Source organism: Vipera ursinii, assembly GCF_947247035.1.
Source record: "Vipera ursinii genome assembly, chromosome: 4".
NCBI classification, from domain to species: domain Eukaryota; kingdom Metazoa; phylum Chordata; class Lepidosauria; order Squamata; family Viperidae; genus Vipera; species Vipera ursinii.
The window spans coordinates 81,870,965-81,893,772 of record NC_139514.1 but is presented as its reverse complement, the minus strand read 5'-3'; the positions used below and the strand labels follow the sequence as shown (position 1 = coordinate 81,893,772).

At 37.2% G+C, this 22,808-nt stretch overlaps 1 protein-coding gene across 1 annotated transcript in view; it reads right to left on the bottom strand.

Annotated features, from left to right (window-relative positions):
• The window catches only part of OCA2 (OCA2 melanosomal transmembrane protein), a gene marked incomplete at its 5' end in the record, with an annotated part of 243,872 nt that overhangs the window by 58,009 nt on the left and 163,055 nt on the right, over positions 1-22,808 (bottom strand). Inside the window, one exon of the mRNA XM_083361506.1 lies at positions 11,087-11,180. Within this exon, the coding sequence (XP_083217632.1) occupies positions 11,087-11,180 (94 nt within the window). The remainder of the gene's footprint in view (positions 1-11,086; positions 11,181-22,808) is intronic.

Sequence of the window (22,808 nt, the reverse complement as noted above, 5' to 3'; positions counted from 1 at the left end):
TGTCTAAAACCTGCTTGTTCTTCTGTGAGGATGTTGTTTTCCTCTACCCAGATTTCAATTCTGTTCAAAAGGTACCTAGCATATATTTTTGCTACAATGTCAATCAGGCTGATGGGCCTATAATTACTAGGATCCTTTTTATTCCCTTTTTTATATATGGGGACAACTATTACCATCTTCCACCCATCTGGTATATGGCAGGTGTTATTTATGTGTGTAAAAAGACCTGCTAATACAGGGCCCCACCAGTTGGGAAATTTCTTAAATAATTCTGCTGGTAAAAAATCCTCGCCTGGGGCTTTATTGCTCTTTAAGCTTTTAATGATGGACTGTATCTCCTTTTCTGAGACTGGTGGCCAAGGGGGGAGAGTTCTAGGATTTACCAAATCACTGTTTAAAAATAATTTCTTTACTGGTTCGATGGGGGCAAACAAACTAAAGAACCATAGTTACCCAGGGTCCCTAGCTCCATTACTCAAGGTTTATAAGGTTAAGGTTACGACAATGCTCTTGTATGGAGCAGAAATTTGGGGTATTTACTCAACCACAGTTTTAGAACAAAAACAGTCCCAGCACCTGAGATGTATTTTGGGTGTAGATCCAAGAACATCTGCTGCAGCAGTTAGAGCTGAATTGGGAATTCATACAACTCAGGCATTATCTAAAATTAGAGCTTATAACTACTGGTGCAAAGTTAATGAAATGGAGACTGATAGACTCCCCAAATTATGCCTACTAGAGCAAATAAAACTACAATCACAAATCTCCTGGATCACCAAACTAACAAATTTTGTAAGAAGCTGTGGCCTTCCTGTTTCTTGCGTAACAGGAGAACAATCTTAAAAAAGAGTTGCCCAAAGAATTATGGATGTAGAAGCACAAACTGATATAGCTATCCTTAGTAAGGTGGGTAACTTGAAATGGCTGAGTAAATACAAATGTACTTTTCAAGTGGACAGTTATTTGAAGTTACAACTCCCAAAACATCTTATGGAGATATTTACGAGAGCAAAATTCGAACAGCTTGACACAATGGTCAGATATGGGAGATTTCATGCTATACCGTACAATTAGCGTCTCTGCATTTGCGGAGCGGCAGAGGTAGAGGACCTGGCTCACATCCTATTTGACTGTTGTTTGTATAAGAGGGTGAGAGACAGGTATCTTGGTCTATATACCAAACGAATGACCCATTGGGATCCCCATATCAAAATAACTTATCTTATGTCCGGTCAGAACTTGAAAATAACATTTAACGTAGCACAGTATTTAAACAAAATGATCCGGTTAAGATCTGCATATGTGGGACAATTGGGGTAGATTGTAAGGGTGACTCCGAAATATAATGTTATATTTTATCTATATCTTAAATTTGTATTTTATTACTATTTCATCTTAAATTGTATCTTATTTAATTCCATTTTAAATTGTATTTTATCAAATTCCATTTTGTTGCTTTTATCAAGTTTTGGTGATGGTTTGTTGCTGGAACTTTGCACTTTGATATGGCCCAAGGGCTAATCAATAAAGTTGTTGTTGTTGTTGAGTCAAATAGTTCTGCTTTCTCCCTATTGCTTGTCACCTTCTTGCCACTTTCCCCCACTAATGGACCAATCATAAATGATCTTATAGAATTATAGATTTATTTAAATAGAAGCTCAGTACTGAATATGTAGCAAAAGATATCAGATATCAGATAATCAGATATTAACCTAGTTTCAAATGGATCAAGTCAACCATCGCTTCTCTATTTACATAGATTATTTAGAATTTTGTAGAAACATTTTCCTTTTTAATTTGTACATAATAGAAAGATCAATCATTCCTTTATAAAAATAACTGATCTTGTCAATTAAAAGTATCAAGAAAAATAGAATACTGTATAATTAAAGTGGATGAACCAGTACAATTGCCAGGCTTTCAGGGATGGGCCTCCCCAGCCCTAAAAAAAAAGAACAAAGGGAGACCCTCTGGTGGGCTATGCATTCTTATAAAGGAAGAGTTACAATGGCAGGGAGAGAAATTATATAACGAAGATAAGTATCCGTACTTTCTAGCTGTCAAATTTGAATATGACCAGTTTGAGTTAATATTGGTAAATGTGTACATTCCTCCAAGCACATCCCAGCACTATAATTTTGAATATTGGATGGGCTTGGAAGCTATCTTAGAAGATATATCTATATTGTACCCTCGGTCCATAGTGGTATTATTAGGAGATCTGAATGCTAGACTGGGTCCCTCACTGTATGAGCTTGCCCAGAAGAAGGGAATCCCAGGGGAGTTCTTTGATAACCATCCTCAGTGGCTCTCGAGAGACTGTAAAAGTAATGCCGCTGGCCTGCTCCTAGTCTCCTTAATTTTTAAGGGTAATCTCCAAATTTTGGGAGGTAAGGACAAGAATTATACATACCCTTATACATACCACTCAGCCAATTCAAGTAGTGTACTGGATCTCTTTTGTGTGTCTAGAGATAAGGCTGACCTCTTCTCAGAGGTCACAGTACACCTTAGCGACAATAGCGACCATCAGCCTGTAAGTGTGACATTGCGAGGCTGCTCAGATTTAAGATCATATAACATGGCTGACAGATGGCTCACCAAAAAGGTAGAGGTGACCCAAAATAAAAGGTTAATTTGGGCCAAAGTTGATACTAAGGCAATATTAGAATGCCTTAAAACAGAGAATGCTACTAAGTGGGCTAGAACAATACAGTCATCTACTACTGACTGGATGTCAGCCTTCAATGCATTCTCCAATCTTTGTAACACACTGAAGAAACACCTAACAGCTAAACCTACTACAAAAAGAGCCCAAGTGGGTAGACCTCGCTGGTTTGATCCTGATTGTCAGCGACAGAAAAAGAAATTGAAGGCAGCCATGAGGCTTGCCCAGAGGAATCCTACTGCCCATATACAAGCTAAGATGCTGCACACAAGAACGGAATATAAAAAAAAACTATAACATTAAAGAAAAAACGTTTTGCCATTTCAATCTGGTCAGAACTTGAGTTGGCTGCCAGAAGTCATAATTCAGTATTATTTTGGCACTCTGTAGCAGGTATTCTGAAGGAATGGAGATTTGCATTTGACATACCAATCTCTGCTGCGGACTGGGAGAATTATTATCAGTGCTTGTTTGCCCCCACCGAACTGGTAAAGAAATTATTTTTAAACAGTGATTTGGTAAATCCTAGAACTCTCCCCCCTTGGCCACCAGTCTCAGAAAAGGAGATACAGTCCATCATTAAAAGCTTAAAGAGCAATAAAGCCCCAGGCGAGGATTTTTTACCAGCAGAATTATTTAAGAAATTTCCCAACTGGTGGGGCCCTGTATTAGCAGGTCTTTTTACACACATAAATAACACCTGCCATATACCAGATGGGTGGAAGATGGCAATAGTTGTCCCCATATATAAAAAAGGGAATAAAAAGGATCCTAGTAATTATAGGCCCATCAGCCTGATTGACATTGTAGCAAAAATATATGCTAGGTACCTTTTTGAACAGAATTGAAATCTGGGTAGAGGAAAACAACATCCTCACAGAAGAACAAGCAGGTTTTAGACAAAACAGATCTACTATTGATAACTGCTTCGTCTTGAACCATCTAATTGCCAAATATGCCTATAAGAGAAGACCCCTGTTTGCTGCTTTTATAGACCTTACAGCAGCATTTGATATAGTAAATAGAGACGTACTATGGAGTAAATTGACATCTCTTAAAATAGAACCCAGACTTCTGGCTTTGATTAAAGCCCTTTACACAAGTACCTGTTTGAGGGTGCGGTATGGGGTTAATGGGGCCCTGACTAACAGGATTCACACAAATAAAGCGATAAGGCAAGGGTGTATCCTGGCCCCATTATTATTTAATTTATACATCAATGACTTGCCAGGGTTAATGAAGGATACCATGGTACACATGCCGATGATCCTAAATACTTACTGTAACAGCTTGCTTTATGCTGATGATATGATTTTATTATCATACTCACAAGTAGGATTACGTAGGCTATTAAGAAGATTCAGCTTTTATTGCCAGGATAACTCCCTAATTATTAGCAAATCCAAATAAAAAATAATGGTGTTTGGAAGAAACCATCAGAGACATAAGTGGCAATTAGATGGTGAACCAATTGAGCAGGTTAATACCTTTGTATATTTGGGAGTAACTTTTTCCAAGACTGGATCCTGCCATCATCAACGAAGTACATTTAGAGCAAAAGCCCGTTTGAATTTATTGCTCAAACTAAAGAACCATAGTTACCCTAGCTCCACTACTCAAAGTTTATAAGGCTAAGGTTACGACAATGCTCTTGTATGGAGCAGAAATTTGGGGTCTTTATTCAACCACAGCTTTAAAACAAACACAGTCCCAGCATCTGAGATGTATTTTGGGTGTAGACCCAAGAACATCTGCTGCAGCAGTTAGAGCTGAATTGGGAATTCATACAATTCAGGCATTATCTAAAATTAGAGCTTATAACTACTGGTGCAAAGTTAATGAAATGGAGACTGATAGACTCCCCAAATTATGCCTACTAGAGCAAATAAAACTGCAATCACAAATCTCCTGGATCACCAAACTAACAAATTTTGTTAGAAGCTGTGGCCTTCCTGTTTCTTGCGTAACAGGAGAACAATCTAAAAAAAGAATTGCCCAAAGAATTAAGGATGTAGAAGCACAAACTGATATAGCTATCCTTAGTAAGGTGGGTAACTTGAAATGGCTGAGTAAATACAAATGTACTTTTCAAGTGGACAGTTATTTGAAGTTACAACTCCCAAAACATCTTAGGGAGATATTTACGAGAGCGAGATTCGAACAGCTTGATACAATGGTCAGATATGGGAGATTTCATGCTATACCGTATAATTACATTATTTAAAATATACCTTATTAATGTTATATTATATTACATTATTTTAGAATATACTATATTCATTCTATATTACACATCACATACTATCCTGCAACAAATATAGGATCATGGTCTGAAATTTGATTTTGACTAATCTTCAGATTCTCTGCAACACAAAATTTTAAATATTAGCAAGATGTTAGGGATTAATCATTAAAATATTCCATTGGCAATATTACACTTCATTCAATTATAACATTTTATTGTTCTTTATAATGGGTTGACAGGTTGACAGATACAATTGTAGCCAGATATATATCCATTTAATTGTAATTAGTCCATACTTTTAATCATAATGTCATGGAGTACTTTATCAAATGCTTTGCTGAAATCATGATATATGATGTCTACAGCATTCCAACTATCTGCTAATGGTTACCCATTTTTTTTTAAAAAAAACTGCTGGGCTGATAAAACTATTCTTCACAAACCTTTGCAAATGTTTATTGGTCCTCACATTGTTCTTAAGGTGCTTACAGATTAACCTATCCTAAAAATTTTCCAGAGTTCAGAGAGAGAAAGTCCATCTTTGTATGAATCCATAGCACATGAAGGTGGCTGAATGGACCTGGAGTTTGTTTATTCCATTTGACAGCCCTTTTGTGTCAAATGCAATAAGAACTGGCAGCATAAGCAGGACACACTAGCTGCTGAAACCAACAGGATTGCTAGGAAAGTATGTTGGGTAGTCAGAATTTCTCTCTTATGTTGGGATGTGGGGGTGGGGACGACATGCCCAGCTTCTACATAAGGCTTGCAATCAAGTTAATATGCCATATGCCAACCTGTAGGAACTTCTATTACCTAGATAGCGAGTAATGTGCAGGAAATCCATTTTTTCTTTTCTTGTTCTCTCACAGGAATGTGCTTAATAGAAAAGCAATGCATCTCCCTGAATAGCCAACATCTCTTTGCATTTAAAACCCAAGAAATTGAAATTTCTAGATAAATAGCCCAGGACCTGAATAGCAACTCTGTGTTGCCCTGAGCTCCATAGTCCTTCATTCATGTAGCAATTTAAAAGGACGATCCAGCCATGCATATACTGAATAGTTGGGGAATAGCATCATTTACAAAACCTCCTTTTAGGTTTGACAAATAATGGCTTAATTTGAATTTGAATAGAACTTATTTTCTAAAACTGGTGTATAAATTGTTTACTATATTAATTTCCAAGTTAAGGTCCTTCAAAATAGCATAATGCCTGCAGTAGTTAGAAAAAGAAGAATTTTCTATTTGTATTACAATTTCTCTTTGCCTTTGTGCAGAGGTTGAATTTAAATAACATGTCATCCTGTTATCTGCCTCATTTCTAAAATCCTACCAATGTTATCAAGATACATTACAACATTTTTGCTTGCCAGTTCAAATCCAAATGGACACACAAATTGAGTTACATAAAGGTAGCCAAATTTTGTGTAGTGGTTTATAGGTTTAAAAAAAAACTTAATTGCTGTTTCTTGGTATAAAAGTACTACTTTCGTTTTAACTGTGAAACTAAGATCTATCTGTTTTGGGATTTAGATCTGGGGGTTATGTTAATTTGAAACACATTCTCAATGTGATCATACAGTATAGAATATATCTGAATTATAAATGACCAGAATAAATAGAGCCATCTGGCAGGGAGGGGAGTCATATAATGAAAGCAGGATTGTGCCCTTCGAAAGCAAATATCCTTTGTTACACGCATAATTTGTCAGGTTTAATGTATTATGTTTATTTTTTGAAACTTGCATCACAAAGATATGACATCATTTTCAACCTTTTGATACTGCAGATACCTCTGAATATCAAATGACTAATCAACTAGAATTTGACTAGGGTCTATTGAGGAGTGGCCACAGGAAGAATACTTTCAAATTAAATAGGGATAAAAACATGGATGGTTCTGCCATTCTTACAAAAACATGTTCTTCTTCTGGCTTTTCTGCTACTAATTTTTAACTGTATACATTGGAAGGCATGAATGATCCTGTGCAGAATATTTGAAAACCAGTTGTAAATCCCCTATTTCAGATAAGATTTTCTACTTGATAGGGTAGAATTCTAGTATTAGTTTGAAGGGTGTGAGATGCAAACAAGTTCATTTGATCATCAGTGTTCAAATCCTACAGTTGGCAGCTGGCTGGGTTAGGGTGTCAGTTGCATCTTCTTTTCTTATTGATTATTGCCAATGGAATAAGAGTATCTTTGTCCACTTGTGACAATCCTGGTCATCCTTGTATAACTCTCTCCAATCTCCACATCTTCAGCATCCAGAGCTTGGTGAGGAGAAAATTCCAATGACCAGCAATAAAGCCAGTTTGAGGTTAACAGGTTAAGGCACTAGACTAGAAAACAGGAGGCAATGAGTTCAAGTCCCACCTTAGCCATGAAAAACAGCTGGGTGACTTTGGGCCTAACCCATCTCACAGGATAGTTATTGTGTTGAATATGTTTGCTGCCTTGAGTTATTTGTAAACATAATAAAGGTGGGATATAAATAAATAATAAATAAAAATATATCTAGTACACTATGATGCTTCTGATAAATGCTATGAATGGTTAGTTTTAGTTTCTGCTTCCTTCTAAATATACCTACTAGTTCTTGATATACCATGTTCTTGCTTTTCTTCTTGCAGAAGTTTCATTAGCAGACAAGGTAACATTGTCAGTATATGAGGAAGTGTAATTTGTTGGCTGTATATATAAGGTAAACTTGCCTTGCCAATTGTTATTGTTTTTTATTGCTCTTTGAATAGGTTATTATTTCTCCCTTGACTGTTTCATTTCTCTGAATGTTAGTTAACAAATGTGTAATGAGAAAGTATTGTTTAGGGCTATTTGCCCTTTATCTTCACCTTAAGATACTCTTTTTTTGGAACTTATAGCAATGTGCCTGTTAATGGCTGATTTCTGGGGTCCTTGATGCTCTTTCTTACAGATGTTTCTAGGAAACATCATCTGTACGAGAAGGGAGAGGGTTTTGCACTTATTTTATATAGTATGGTAGTGGCTTACCCTGTCAGTGTTATTGGGGGTGGTCTTGGTGATTGCTTAATACACTGTTGTTTACTGTTTGCTTATTTACCTGCATTGGTAGTTCCTTGATTTGGGTATTGCTTACTTCTTGATTGTTGGTCTGATGTTAATCTTGGTGTTAATCTCTGTTCTGGGTATTAATTGCCAGTAAGGAGGTATTTTAGTCTTTTTGTTTCCTTTTGGACATTTTGATTGTTTCTTTTGGGTATTATGTAGATGTTGTTTATATCTATGAACCTGTTGGTGGCTGCTTTGTCAGAGTACCTGGCTTCTAGGAATTCTCTAGCATTTTTGGACTTACTTATTTATTTATTTATTTATTTATTTATTTATTTATTTATTTATTTATTTATTTTTGGGACTTATATGCCGCCCTATCTCCCGAAGGACTCAGGGCAGCTAACAACAATAAAAAACAACAGACTTGGTCTAGGATGTTCAGTTTCCCAACTGAAACTATGATTAAGTCTGTCAATATGCTGTAAAATTAAGGAGTTTTCATTATGTCTTCTAACTGGTAGTTGGTGCTCATGGATGCAATCTGCTAGTCTTCTACTTGCTTATCCTACATAGTGGACACAATAGCCCTTACATTATTTGTTGTAGATCAGACATTTCAAACTCGCGACGTCACGTGACATTGCGAGACCTATCGGGACTGTTTTGCAATTGCCGGCAATAGGGTGGGCGCGGCTTCTGGATGACACATCTGGCCCATGGGCCAGCAGTTTGACACCCCTGTTGTAGACTATTTCTGTTTTTTCTCCTGGGGCTGCTGGTTCTTTTGGTTTACTTAGGATGTTTTTGAGTGGTTTAGCTAGTTTGTGTGTTACATGATGCCATATGGTTGTAATAGTCTGTTAGGAAGTTTTGGCTGATTTGTCAGAGTGTCAAGCCTCTAGGAATTTACAAATCCCATTTTAGATATAAGACTTCCTACTGGACAGGATACTATCCACTGTTACATGAATAGGTGTAAATTACTTTCAAGGCAATCCTAAATAACACAAAAATATCATATTAAGTCTATATGTTTCCATCAAGAAATTAGAAATAACACAGCAATTGCAGTACTAATTAAATGCAAAATGTCATTAAGTCAATTACATTTTTTTCCTACAAAATGAATAAACATTAATGGAAAATAACCCAGTTCTATTTAGTGTACTCCCTACTCTAAAATAAAATGTCATCTGATGTTTGTTATAGCAACAAGTGTTTGAGGGGAAAGTTATTGTTAATCACAAAAAGATTTTCATAATGATTAGTACAGTTTTCAATAGTCTTTACATAAAATGACATCAAATATTCCTAGGTAATGGTTTCCGATATGAGGATTTTTTAGTAGTGCTAAAAATATGCTATAACAGTGTATGCATTAGATCAATATTTAAAACAACTTTATAACAACTTTCACTGATTATTCTTGAATACGAACAGATGAATGAAACACTATTTCAGTCATCAATCACTAAGAAAATAATTTGAAATTTGTGCTTCTTGTAACTCATGGTGTATCTTGAATATTAGGCTAAACTCAGTATAGTAGAATCTAACATTTATCTGTGGTTGAGTGAAAATTGCCCTTTGTAAGATTTTTCCCCCTCTACTTTATGTAGTTAAACAATTTTTATAACACTTTGAAATCTGTTCCTTGTGGTATGTGCTGTTAAGAAAATCTCATTGCAATTATGAGCATATTTATTAAGCATATAGATTGTGACATTAAGTATTAAATTTTGCTAAGCATTATCACTTACATCTCAATGAAACTAACATTGTGAAAAGAATAGGCTGAGTTAGGACTGGTCAAATTTATTATCTTCTCCTTTTATATATATGCAAGAATGACAACATTTTTAAAAGGCTGGTTGGATTCAGATAGTGTTCCCCACCCACCCTCAAATTGCCTGTAAACTATACTAGCATAAAATGTGCTCATATTGCCAAAACCCTATCCTGCCACCATTTTAATATTCCAGCTGTTGGTGAATAGATTGTATCTGGATGTATTGAGTTATTGTTTGCAGCTAAAGCTATTGGTGCATCCCTCTGAATTTGTTTTCATTCATCTCCCGTCACCACCAATCAACAAGAAAAGATCCATCACCCAGCAATGCAAGGATGATACAAGCACTTCACTCTAGCTCTTGTTTTTTTTTTCTTCCCAGTGTTTTCCCACAGATTCAGACTCTGCTTTTTTCAGATCAACCAAGTGATGACTTTACTCTAGCTCACATCACTAAATCAATATAAACCAGGTATTTTGCTTAATACATAGGCAATCATTTTGTTGATGAGAATGGGATGATTAAGGGAGCCCACCAGGAAACAAAAATCAATCAGAAATTTCAGAACAGGGGATCTTTATAATCATATTTATATTTATCTATTTATTTATTATCTATTTATTTATAATCATATTATTATTATTTATCTTATTTTGTAAGATAAAATCATTTGGAATAAAAAAGAGATAAAAAGAAAATAATAGTCAAAAGTCTATTGCTTGTCCTGGTGATGGGGAAAATTAAGACAGGAAGAAGGGACAAATATTGTGTTCAGCTGGCTTCAGTCCTGCTTCAGACTATAGGCCCTCCAAGTTCTTTCTATTTAATGTCATATTTCTGGAATGAATTAAGCAAGTCATTCTTCCCCAAGCAAGTGACAAACAGAAATGTGTCTTAGGGTTGGCAGGATAGACAGATGCTTAGTCCTATCTTTCAACTGCAGCCTTAGGAAATGATTAAACAAGAAGTGTACCCAGGAGTTGGAGTGATATGGAGTTTTGCTCAATGTGTTGTCCAGCTGGACTTGGATGCTCAGGCAGATGTCTTCAGTCTAAGGCTAAATCCAGCCATCTCTTCACCACATCACACATACATGAACTCAAAGGGCAGACTTAATGGACCACTAGGTCTTTTTCTGCTGTCAGTTTTCTATGTTTCTATATACAAACTTGTTAAGGCATTATTACTAAATGCATTATTTTTGCTATTGAAATGGAGATCCACTTAATGAACTCTGTTTGTTATGCTGTTAATTATGTAGACTTTCTTCTTCATCATTTTGATTTTTTTAATTAATGAATGATTTCTAAAATTCAAAACTAGAGGAGTGTCTGGTCTAAAACCTACCTGAAAAATTCCATGAAAGAAAAGCCATAGCCATGCTGTTCCGCAATGCCTGCACAAACAACATTTGCAGAGGCTCCAATCAATGTCCCATTACCTGCAATTCAATAAATAACAAGTAAAAAATCCAGCAGATATTTGGGGTCTTTAGATCAACTTGTAGACAAAATGTAAATGAGGAAAGGAGAGTCATTTCACATTCACCTGAAAAGAAATTAACAAAACAATAACTTCTCTGCCTATAAACAGTTGCATCTTTTCAAAGGCAGCCTGTCTTTGGCAATGTGTTCTTAAGATCTATATCTAGATATTGTTTTATTTTTTATAATAGATTGCAGTAGTCTGAGCAAATGTAATCTGTATTAAGGGGCATGCTAGGATTTTGAGAAGATCAGAAAAGATAATAAAGTTGCAGGGGTATCTGTTGTGATGCATGCAAAAAGGGTGAGGCTTCATGGTTGTGGCCATCATTTTGACTTTTAGACACCCTGTAGACCACCCTGGAAACATGGGAATTGTGGCATAAAAGAAAAGCCTAGAAAGGTAAGCTGTGGCTATGTTTTCTAAAATGGAGTGACAGAGTCTGAACATAGAGATAAGCAATGGATTATCCATAGCAAACTATAACAGTGATAAGTCTGACAGTTTCAGAATGGGATTAATCCCAACAGTAACTGAAAATCAATTATTGTACATCCAATTTGGTTTGGATTTTCCATCCTGTTGTCACTGAGCAGAATTTGAGTGTTCTTCCTCTACAAAATGAAAAAAGACATCTTAGCATTCTCACCATTGTTTACTTAAGAAATTGAGAGACTCATTGAAGTAGAAAAACATGTGTTACAGTAAGTGTTTTGCAAGAGGAAAGCCTGTACAGTTCAGAATGTCAAAATGGATTTTATGTGCATGTGTGATTAAGTCATTGACTTCCTACAATATTGTAGTGCTGAAGCTGTCAAAATCTATTTAATAAATGAAGCAAAAGACCATGATCTTCAAATGTTAATTTCATCCCAGTTTTACACTCAGCTTGCTGTATCTGAACAGAAGGAAAAGGTACTTATTTTGGATCATCCTTAAATTCTAGATTGAACCCTACTACATCCAAAAAATCACAAACTCACCTCTTTTTAATATGTGCAGGCTTCAATCACCCATTCACACACTCCATTTTGAAATCTTTGGATGTCTCTTCCAGGGTTATGAAGCTATTCTCTAATTTATTTCTCTGAGATCATTTGCTAAAGTCACTAACTGATTGAATGGACTTTACTTCACTGGGAACGGGGGCTACTGCTGTGGATTTTGCTGTATTAACCACTCAAAGGCAGGAAAACACCCTTATACACTATTTCTTACACTCGGCTTCAGATATGTCAGACAGTAGGAAAAAGAAGTAGAACTTTTCAGGCACGGAGACACACACTATTCTGCTCCAAACTTCCGTAATATTTCTTGTTGCAGTGTTTTCCCAGTAAATAGTTTATACTGATTTCTATGCAGTGGCCTTAGTTTAATAAACCATACAATCATATACTCTTGCATACAGATTCATAAAAGTCTGCTTCCCTTATTCAAAGAGGCATTCCTTATTACTACTTGCTCACTCTGTTAGACAGCTAATTTCACTTTTAAGTTTGCTTTTAGACTAGAGAGGAGGAGTGAAAGAGGGGGAAACTATTATTCCTGAGCATTTTAGAATTCCAGAACTTTGATCAATCTTGCCTGACTGGCTCCTGTCCCTTCCAAATGCTTCAATGATTTCCAGAAAGTTCCCACATTCTGCAGATCTTTCTTCCTGACCTTGCCTGCTCTTCCTATTATATATATCACTGCAAGGCAGGTGTGCCTGATCACAGGTGTCTTAATTAGACAATAAGATTATCAATGTCTACATGATTCCATGTATGAATGTAGCAAATGAAAAAAAATAACTATAACATTAATTTAACATTAATTTCCTACATTTATGTCCACCAGGATATCAAATCCTAGTTATAATGCTGAGTTCATTATAGCTTTCTTTGGTTTCTTTGGTACTTAAGATACTGCACATTTTTGACAGTTTATTAATACTATTGTATCTGTTTAGGTACTAGTAAAAAGAATACCAATCAGGGTAAAGGATAACATAATTCAATGATTAAGGACAATAAAGTACAATGGGATGTAAAAGAATAGGTTTCTATACAGAAGCCCTAAGTTAGCTGGTCCCCTCCAAGTATAATAGAAGCAGTTCTCCAATTGTTGGTAGTTGCCTTAACACTGAATTAGCAGTCCAAACATATACATATTTATGTTGAACTGTTATCATTGTTAACATAAGTCATTTGGAATAGAATGGTATACAAGTGAACATTTCTCCCCAATTACCCGGGCAAACATTGTTTGGACTGGTAATATAATGTATATATATTTGTAGGCCATTTGGAGGTTTACCTGTGTCCTCAAGGTCACCTGGGTAGTGTAAATGTGTGAAGAGCCTTCTTGGCAGCAGGATGTTTTCTGCCCTGTGTCCCTTCACTGTTGAAGACAGGCGCAGTCTGTTGGGGATGAGTCTATGTTGTCTGCATGTCAACTGAAGCACAAATGGTTCCTGTAGTCTGCAATGTTTTCTGGAAATCTGTTCATACACTGACCATTCAAAGGGTGTTCATCCTAAAGAGCATAGCTAAATGTCTATGGAGATTCTCAGTCATCGGGGTGATAGTTGTCCCAAAGCTGTTTTCGGGTGGCAACTGGACTTAGTTGTTTTTCTTTGAAGATGTTTTGCTTCCCATCCAAGAAGCAATGTTTTCTGGAAAGAAGCTTCTTTGATGAGAATTTGGCTATGCACTTTTGGCTATGCACTTTGGGATGAACACCCTTCAAATGGTGCAAGAGTATGAAAACATTGCAGACTACAGGAACCATTTGCGCTTCAGTTGACATGCAGACAACACAGACTCATCCCCAACACCTGTACCTGTTTTCAACAGTGAAGGGACACAGGGCAGAAAACATCCTGCAGCCAAGAAGGCTCCACACACATTTCCACTACTCAGGTGACCTTGAGGACACAGGTAAACCTCCAAATGGCCCCAATGGCTCTCTAAAAGAATGCAAATGACCAGTTTTCTGCAATCAATATAAATCATTCCACTCCCCACCATCTAGTCAGAGCTGAAGAAGCTTCTAGGATGAGAAGTGAAACATCTTCAAAGAAAAACAAGAAAGTCCAGTTGCCTCCTGGAAAAGCACTTTGGGACAACTATACCTGAATGACTGAGAATCTCCATAGACATTCTTTCCATTACTACAAACATATCTTTAAAGCCTCATTATTCAAAATTCAGTACAGATTACATTAAGAGCTACAAGCAACAACCTATTGAAATTTAATCCCATTTCATAATATCCACAAACTAATTTCTTATCATCTCTTTTCAGAAATTCCTTCACAAATTTAACACTTTCCTTCAATTTTAATACCATAGCTTATCACTTTCTTGGTTTATTTTAAAATAAATAAATCTGTTTATTTAAATTATTTAAATCTGTTGATTTAACAGAAACTGATAGCTTCTTCTCATATCATATCTATAAACAAATCTTTAAAACCTCAACATTCATTCCCAGTCAAGAAAAACCTATTTAAAGATGCTGGGTGGGGAAAAACATTGTATACATTATAATCTTGATTGAATAAGCAAACTTCATAAATTTTGTTTATATTTTTGCAAGTTTCTTCCTTTTAAGTAGTGTCTCAGAAGCTGGATTCTTTTCATTCTGTCTTTATCATTCTTCATTTTTTCACAATGAAACAAAATCAGCATGCCATTTCAGGACTTTGAGAATGAGTGAAAGGGTGCACTCTTCCCCAGAATTGCAGAATCAATACTTCTCATCAGATACAAAATATATCAAGGGATGGTTTGGGGCCCATAAATACAGAAAGAACTAATTTCTGCTACAAATGAAATAGAGATAAAATAACTCAATATAGAATTTTCCTATCCCCTTGCAATTCAGGTTAATGAGGGCAGATATGATATAGTTGCCATTATGGAAACATGGTGGGATGAAACCCACAAATGGAACACACAGCTAAAGGGATTTAAATTATTTAAAAGAAACAGACCAAATAAAAGAGGAGATGGAGTTGCTCTCTATATAAGAAATAACTACATCTCTACAGAAAAAGAGCACAACAATGATGAAAACTGTAAACTTGAATGCATTTGGGTCAATATAAAAGGGGGGGAAATGACATTGCCATAGATGTATACTATAGGCCACCCAAACAAACAGAGGAAATAGATGAACTTTTTGCTAGTCAGCTAACTAAGGTATGTAGGAAGCACATCACAATAGTAATGGGGGACTTTACCCTGACATCAACTGGGAGACAAACTCTGCACCAAGTGGAAGATCAGACAGATTCCTGACAAACCTAGCAGACAACTTTGTCTCCCAAAAAGTAGAGAAGGGAACTAGGGGGTTAGTTATTTTGTATCTAATTACCACTAACAGAGGTGAAATAATAGAAGGTGTTCAAGCCACAGGAACCTTGGGAGGAAGTGATCATGCAATATTGGAATTCAACATTATGCAAGCACAAGCAATAGAACACAGTCAAACTAGAAATTTGGACTTTAAGAGAGCTAATTTCAATAAACTTAGAGAGGGCTTGGGAAGAATTCCATGGATGAGAATCCTCAAGGGGAAAACAATTCAAGAAGCTTGGGAAATTTTGAAAAGTGAGATAATAAAAGCCCAGTCTAGCTCAATACCAACGAAGAGGAAAAATAACAGCTCTCAAAAAAAACCAGCATGGCTGCATAAAGAACTCTCTGATAAATTGAAAGATAAAAAGGACAAGTATAAGAAGTGGAAAGAGGGGCACATAACTAAGTCAGAATATCAGCAAATAGCCCGAGCCTGCAAAGATGAAGTGAGGAAAGCTAAGGCTCAAAATGAACTAAGGCTTGTGACCAAAGTCAACAATAACAAAAAAAGATTCTTTCAACATGTAAAAACATAAAAAAGTGAAGGAAATGATTGGTCCATTAGTGGGTGAAAGTGGCAAGAAGGTGACAAGCAACAGGGAGAAAGCAGAAATATTTAACTCATTTTTTGCATCTGTCTTTACACAAAGGGAAAAAACAGGCCAACCTATCAAAAGTAGTTCCATAAAAAACAGAATAGTTAAGATAGGCAAGAAAATGATAAGTGAGCACCTGTCCAGTCTAGACAAGTTCAAATCACCAGGACCAGATGGATTACACCCCAAGTTTCTCAAGGAACTGGCAGATGTGATCTCAGAACCACTTAACTATATTTTTCAAAGATCCTGGAGCACTGGGGAACTGCCAGACGACTGGAAAAGAGCTGATGTATTGCCCATTTTCAAAAAAAGGGGAAAAATGGATCCAGGAAATTACAGACCTATCAGCCTGACCTTAATACCTGGGAAGATTCTGGAAAAGATAATCAAACAACGAATCAGCAAGCACCTAGAGGCAAACAAAGTCATTACTAAAACCCAACATGGGTTTGTCAAAAACAGATCATGCCAGACAAATCTTATTGCATTCTTTGACCAAGTGACAAAATTAGTGGATCAGAGGAATGCTGTGGATATAATTTACTTGGACTTCAGTAAGGCATTTGATAAAGTAGATCACAACCTACTACTTGATAAGATAGAAAAATGTGGGTTAGACTGCATCACCACCAGATGGATTCGTAGCTGGCTGACTGGCTGTACTCAGCGTGTGGTCCTCAATGGAACCGCTTCTACATGGAAGGAAGTGTGTAGTGGGGTGCCCCAGGGTTCTGTTCTGGGCCCAGTACTCTTCAACATCTTCATCAACAATTTGGACTAGAGGGTAGATGGGGAACTCATCAAATTTGCAGACGACACCAAGCTGGCAGGAATAGCCAAAACTCCAGAAGACAGGCTTAAGATATAGGAGGATCTAGACAGACTTGAACACTGGGCACTATCTAACAAAATGAAATTCAATGGTGAAAAGAGTAAGGTTCTGCACTTAGGCAAGAAAAACCAAATGTAAAGGTATAGTATAGGGGGTACTTTGTTCAATAGTAGTAACTGTGAGAGGGATCTTGGAGTCCTAGTGGACAATCACTTAAAGATGAGCCAGCAGTGTGCTGCAGCTGCCAAAAAAGCAAGCACAGTGCTAGGCTGCATTAACAAAGGGATAGAATCAAGATCACGTGAAGTATTAATACCACTTTACAATGCCTTGGTAAGGCCACACTTGGAATACTGCATCCAGTTTTGGTCACCATGGTGTAAAAAAGATGTTTGAGACTCTAGAAAAAGTACAGAGAAGAGCAACAAAGATGATTAAGGGACTGGAGGCTAAAACATATAAGGAAGGGCTGCTGGAATTGTGTATGTCTAGTTTAATGAAGAGAAGGATGAGGGGGGACATGATAGCAGTGTTCCAATATCTCAGGGGCTGCCTCAAAGAAGAGGGAGTCAAGCTATTCTCCAAAGCACCTGAAGGCAAGAACTGCCGACTATAGAAGAATGGACTTTAAAAGTTTCTAACTTGGTGGAAATGGCAAAGATCTCAGCGTATTTGAAAGACCAATCGCAACAGAGATACATTGTGGAATGGAGGAGATGGATTGATTATATTCAGAATAAATATGGGACTAAAAAGTTTCACTTAGCATTTGAATAAGTAGCGGATTTATATGATGTATAATTAGTTAGTAGTTATTTTACTAAGAGTTAAAGTGCAATAGAATTTAATATTTTATTGTTGTTTGCATATTTTAGATTATGTTTGTTTGTATTTTTATACCCTATATTTAGCTCTGGGAAGTCGGGAAGGTGGGAGGGGAGGGGGGTGGGGGAGGAGGGGGGTTGTTTGTATTCAAAAATATATTGTAAAACCTTTTCAATAAAAAAAGAAGACACTGGGCAGCCATTTGTCCAAAATGGTATAGGGTTTCCTGCCTGAGCAGGGCATTGGACTAGATAACCTCCAAGGTCCCTTTCAACAACAACAATAACATCACTGTTGTTGTTGTTGTTGTTGTTGTTGTTGTTATTGTTATTATTATTATTATTATTATTATTATTATTATTATTATTATTATTATCAACTTTGGAACTGTCCACCATCAAATCAGAGATTAGAAAGGCAGTCTTTCAGAACACTAAAATGAAAAGTGTAAATTAACATTTCAAGATCAGTACAGTACTAAACCAAAGACAGAAAAAGAGGGGACTAGGGAAGAAACCAATTTAGTAAGCCTTTCTTGTAAATCAAAATTTTATTATGGTCATTGACCAATCCCAAGTAACATAGGAAAGTAAGTGAAATGGTAAAAAAATGGAAAATCTTAATAAAGTTTAGAGCTTGAATAATTTGCCATTAACCCATTTTCAGAAATGTAATTTTCTAGACTTGACCAGAAAAAAATGGTTAGGTTAAGAGAAATAACAAAAAGGAAATATAAAACAAGTCAGAGCTACCTGGTCTGTGAGTCAAAAATAGAAGAATTAGAATCAATCAAATATCTTAACAAAATTGTCAACATAATAAGATATGTGTCAGAGCTCCAACTTTAGCAGCAAAGTTTTTTACATCTACTAGAATACCTAAATTCACACTGATAATGCTGAAAATAGCTACTTATCAGGGTGCTATTTTTTTGCCCCTAGGCCAAGTTGCTGAAACACCCTATCTCCATATTTGTAACATAATATCTGGTTTATAATGTTGCCATCTGTTCATCTTTTATCTTGGTGTATCTTTCTAAAATTGCTCACAACAGGAGGCAAGAAAACAGGAAAAAATATTAACTACCTCAAAATATGAAGATAACAGCTAGATAAATTCTTAAAGAAGCAACTGAAAATCTTTCAGACTCAAATCCCAAAAGGAAACTTTAATTCTTCAGAAATTATGCATGAAGAAGGAGCAATCTCCAAGTAATCAGGAAAAAATAGGATCTATTCCATTCCACTACAAGGTCCTCTGCATGAATGATTTTTAGATCCTCTACAAAATTTAAGATTATTTTGCAAAAAAAAGAGCCAATCTATCTTCTGCAAGAAATTGACAAACTTGAGTGCTACCCTATGGATGGCAAAGCAGACTCAATGAGCCAACATCAACCAATAGGTCCCTTCCTGGAAACTGGCTACTTTAACAGTTTAACAAATCCCTGGAATTAAATTAAAAGAGATACCAGTAGGCTAATGCCTCCTTAAGTAACACCAGCTCCCTGCAATTAGTGCAGGTTCAAGTCCCACCAGGCTCAAGGTTGACTCAGCCTTCCATCCTTCCAAGGTAGGTAAAATGAGGACCCAGATTGTTGGGGGCAATAATCTGACTTTGTAAAAATGCTGCTTGGGGGGGCGAGAGCCCTAATAAGCAGGCATATACATAGAATGAAGGCTATTGCTAAGCACATTGATTTGTGCTTCTTAGATTGTAAGCCACCCTGAGTCTTCGGAGAAGAGTGGGATGTAAATGGGATAAAAAAAATCAATTCACTTATGATCAAAATTGTAGACATATCCATAATCTTTTATCAAGGTGTCAAGCATCACACAAAATTAGCAAATTCTAATAAAAGGTTTGGTGTTAAGGTAACAGAGATAAAAAATAAACCTTCCTTGAGGTAGATGGGTGGTCTAGAAACATGAAATATAAACAGTTCCAAATGTCTAGGTTTGCATAACAGCAGTAGCAATAGCACTTAGACTTATATACTGCTTCATAGTGCTTTACAGCAGTCTCTAAGCAGTTTACTGAGCTAGCCTATTGCCCCCAATAATATGGCTCCTCATTTAACTGACCTTGGAAGGATGGAATGCTGAGTCAATCTTGAGCTGGTCAGGATCGAACTCCTGGTAGTAGGCAGAATTAGCCTGCAATACTGCATTCTAACAACTGCACCACCACAGCCATAAGAGATTATCAATATCAAGGACAGGGTAGTAAGCTCATTGTTTCATCAAGGCTTCAATCTGCTTAAATATTTAAGTTCTCTGTACTTCCCACCAACTGCAGCTTAAGTTCTGTAGCCATGATTTTGTTGAATTCTGATGCTGCAAAGCTTCAGGACCATCATCAGTTACCTTTGATAAGCACTCAATTGTTGAGCTAACCTCTGGCTCTCTACAAGTTGGTTTTTGTCTATTTAGGCTGGGAATTATTTACTTTTGTTCAGATTAAAATTCTCAGCATCAGAGTAAAAAGGTACTAGTAAAGAAACATAAATCTTACGGTCTGAAATACTAGATTTCATGGTCTGGTTTCCTTGGGTGAAGATGTCTAACTGAGTCCTGATTAGTTCCTATCTGAGAGATCAATGAAAATGGAGGAATATTGAATAAGAAAATGGAGGAATTACTGTCATGAGCATCCACAGGAGGAGCACGGAGGCCAAATGATGACACATGCATCATCATCATCATGCATATCCCACAATTTAGATATTTGTATTAAATATTATAATGCAATATACAATTGTAGCATCATGCATCATCACCATTTTTGTCCTTGTGGTTTGTTACAGATGTCAGTGATTTCTGGAACCAGTCAGCTTGGAAAGCATCTTCCTCATTCTCACAACAGAGTTCCTTTCTCTTCCCAAAAAGAAATCTAAAACCCATTGGTGAAATTATGAGAAGGGGGGGGAATCTAAGTACCCACTGAGGTATTGTTTCAGCATGCAAAATGCATAATCAGTGGTCTCACAATGCACTAGTCCAATTTTGCAAGAATGGCAAAATGGCTTGGTTCCACTTTATGACACTGAATCATAAATATCATAAACATAAGACCAATGTACTGGTTAATTAAAACTATAACCATATCTATAATCACCTCAAATGTGGACAGATCTGGTTGCAAAATGAACAGTGCTGAAAAAGACACTATAGATGACTGTTCCAATGATGGTGAAGTAATGATAAGTGATACATGGTTAAAACCACTTTACTACATATAACTATGAATTCAGTTAGCTAAAGTATGGTACCATGTTTTCCCGAAAATAAGACCTGGTCTTATATTTTTTTTGCCTCCCAAAGAGGCACTAGGTCTTATTTTCAGGGTATGTCTTAATTTTTTTCCCCCACACCTGACTCGTCTCACCATGGCAGCCCGCATGGCTGCCTCCCCACTTCTTATGCAGCCACTTTTGCCTGCTCACAGCAGGATGGTGCCACTGCCATGAGGCTTGGCGGGTGAGGGGGGATCTGCCCCACATGCCCCACTTACAATGCTGCAGACTTCCACAGCCAGGCCTCCCAGGCTGCCCCACTTGTTCTGCAGCCACTTTTGACCACTTGCAGCAGGATGCCACTGCCATGAGGCTTGGCAGATCCCTCCCGATCTGCCCCACATGCCACCTGCTTTCCAGCTCTGCCACATTTCTCTGCTCCTGCAGAGCTGGAGAGCTTGCTGTACCACCACCCAGATGCTCTCACTTCCCCCAAGCATTTCTTCATTAACCTGATTCCCAGCTCCATCGTGTTTCTCCATCACATTTCTCCATCACGTTTCTCCACCCCCGCATGCAGGGAAACAAAAGAAGTTTTTGGGACCAAAAAAAAAAAAGTTTGATCAGACCTTCCAACTTCGCAAGATCTCGCTTTTTTTTTTTTTTTGAGAAGTTGGAAGGTTTGATTGAACTATTTTTTAGCCTCACAAACTAGAGAAATGCAATGGAGAAATACGATGGAGCTGGAAATGAGCTAACAAAGAAATGCTTGGGGAAAGCAAGGGTATCTGGGTGGTGGTGCGGTAAGCTCTCCAGCTCCATGGTGGCGGAGAAATATGATGGAGCTGGAAAGCAGGTGGCAAGGCAAACCCTCCAAGGGTGCCAGGTGCTGAAATGGGCCCATCTCTCTCCAGCAGCTGCCCAGGCCTGCCAGAGGGAAGGCCGGTATCTATTGAAATGCAGTGGCATTCTGGCTCTGGCGGGGAAGGGCCAGCCAGCATGAGCACTTGGCCTGCCATTTTGGTGGCTGTATGGGCAGAGCTGTGAAGGGGTCCAAGGGGCTAAAAGCACCAGCAGTCAGTGTTGGAAGGGGAATAAAAGAGAAGAGGCAGGGGTCTTAACTAAGGCTTATTTTGGAGGTAGGGCTTATATTAAGCCCACCCCCAAAAATCAAGCTAGAACTTATTTTCAGGGAAACACGGTATTTGAATGAGGGTACTGCTAGTGATGATGTCTACAAGCTCCTAGTAGACAAGGACATTCATTTATGTTGTGTCATAAGATGACTGTGAAATAACTTTGTACTACAGTGAGGAGTGCAAGGAAGAAAAGCATTGTGAATATCCAGCCATTTGGGCCCCAGGCAATTTTGAGCAGAAAAGGGACTTTTGCTGATGACAATTATACCCAGTTAAGAATACTGAAAATTGTTGCTTGTAATAACTGCTGTGCTGCATCTGAGAAAGCCAAAGCAAATGAGATTGAAATAGGAGAAGACAACCATAAGTTAGCAGACACTGCCTAAGGGACTGTCTGCATTCAAGAGGCAAATGTTCTGGATTATACTCTTCAGAAACAGAACTAATGAGATGGCTTGCAACACATGAGAATATTGTCTACAACCTCAGGATAAGAGTGGCCAATACAGATAGAAATTGTAAAATAATACTATCACTAATACTATTCTTAATACCATATTGACCAGACCAGTGAAATCAAGCATGAAGTCAATTTCAGTCCCACTTTC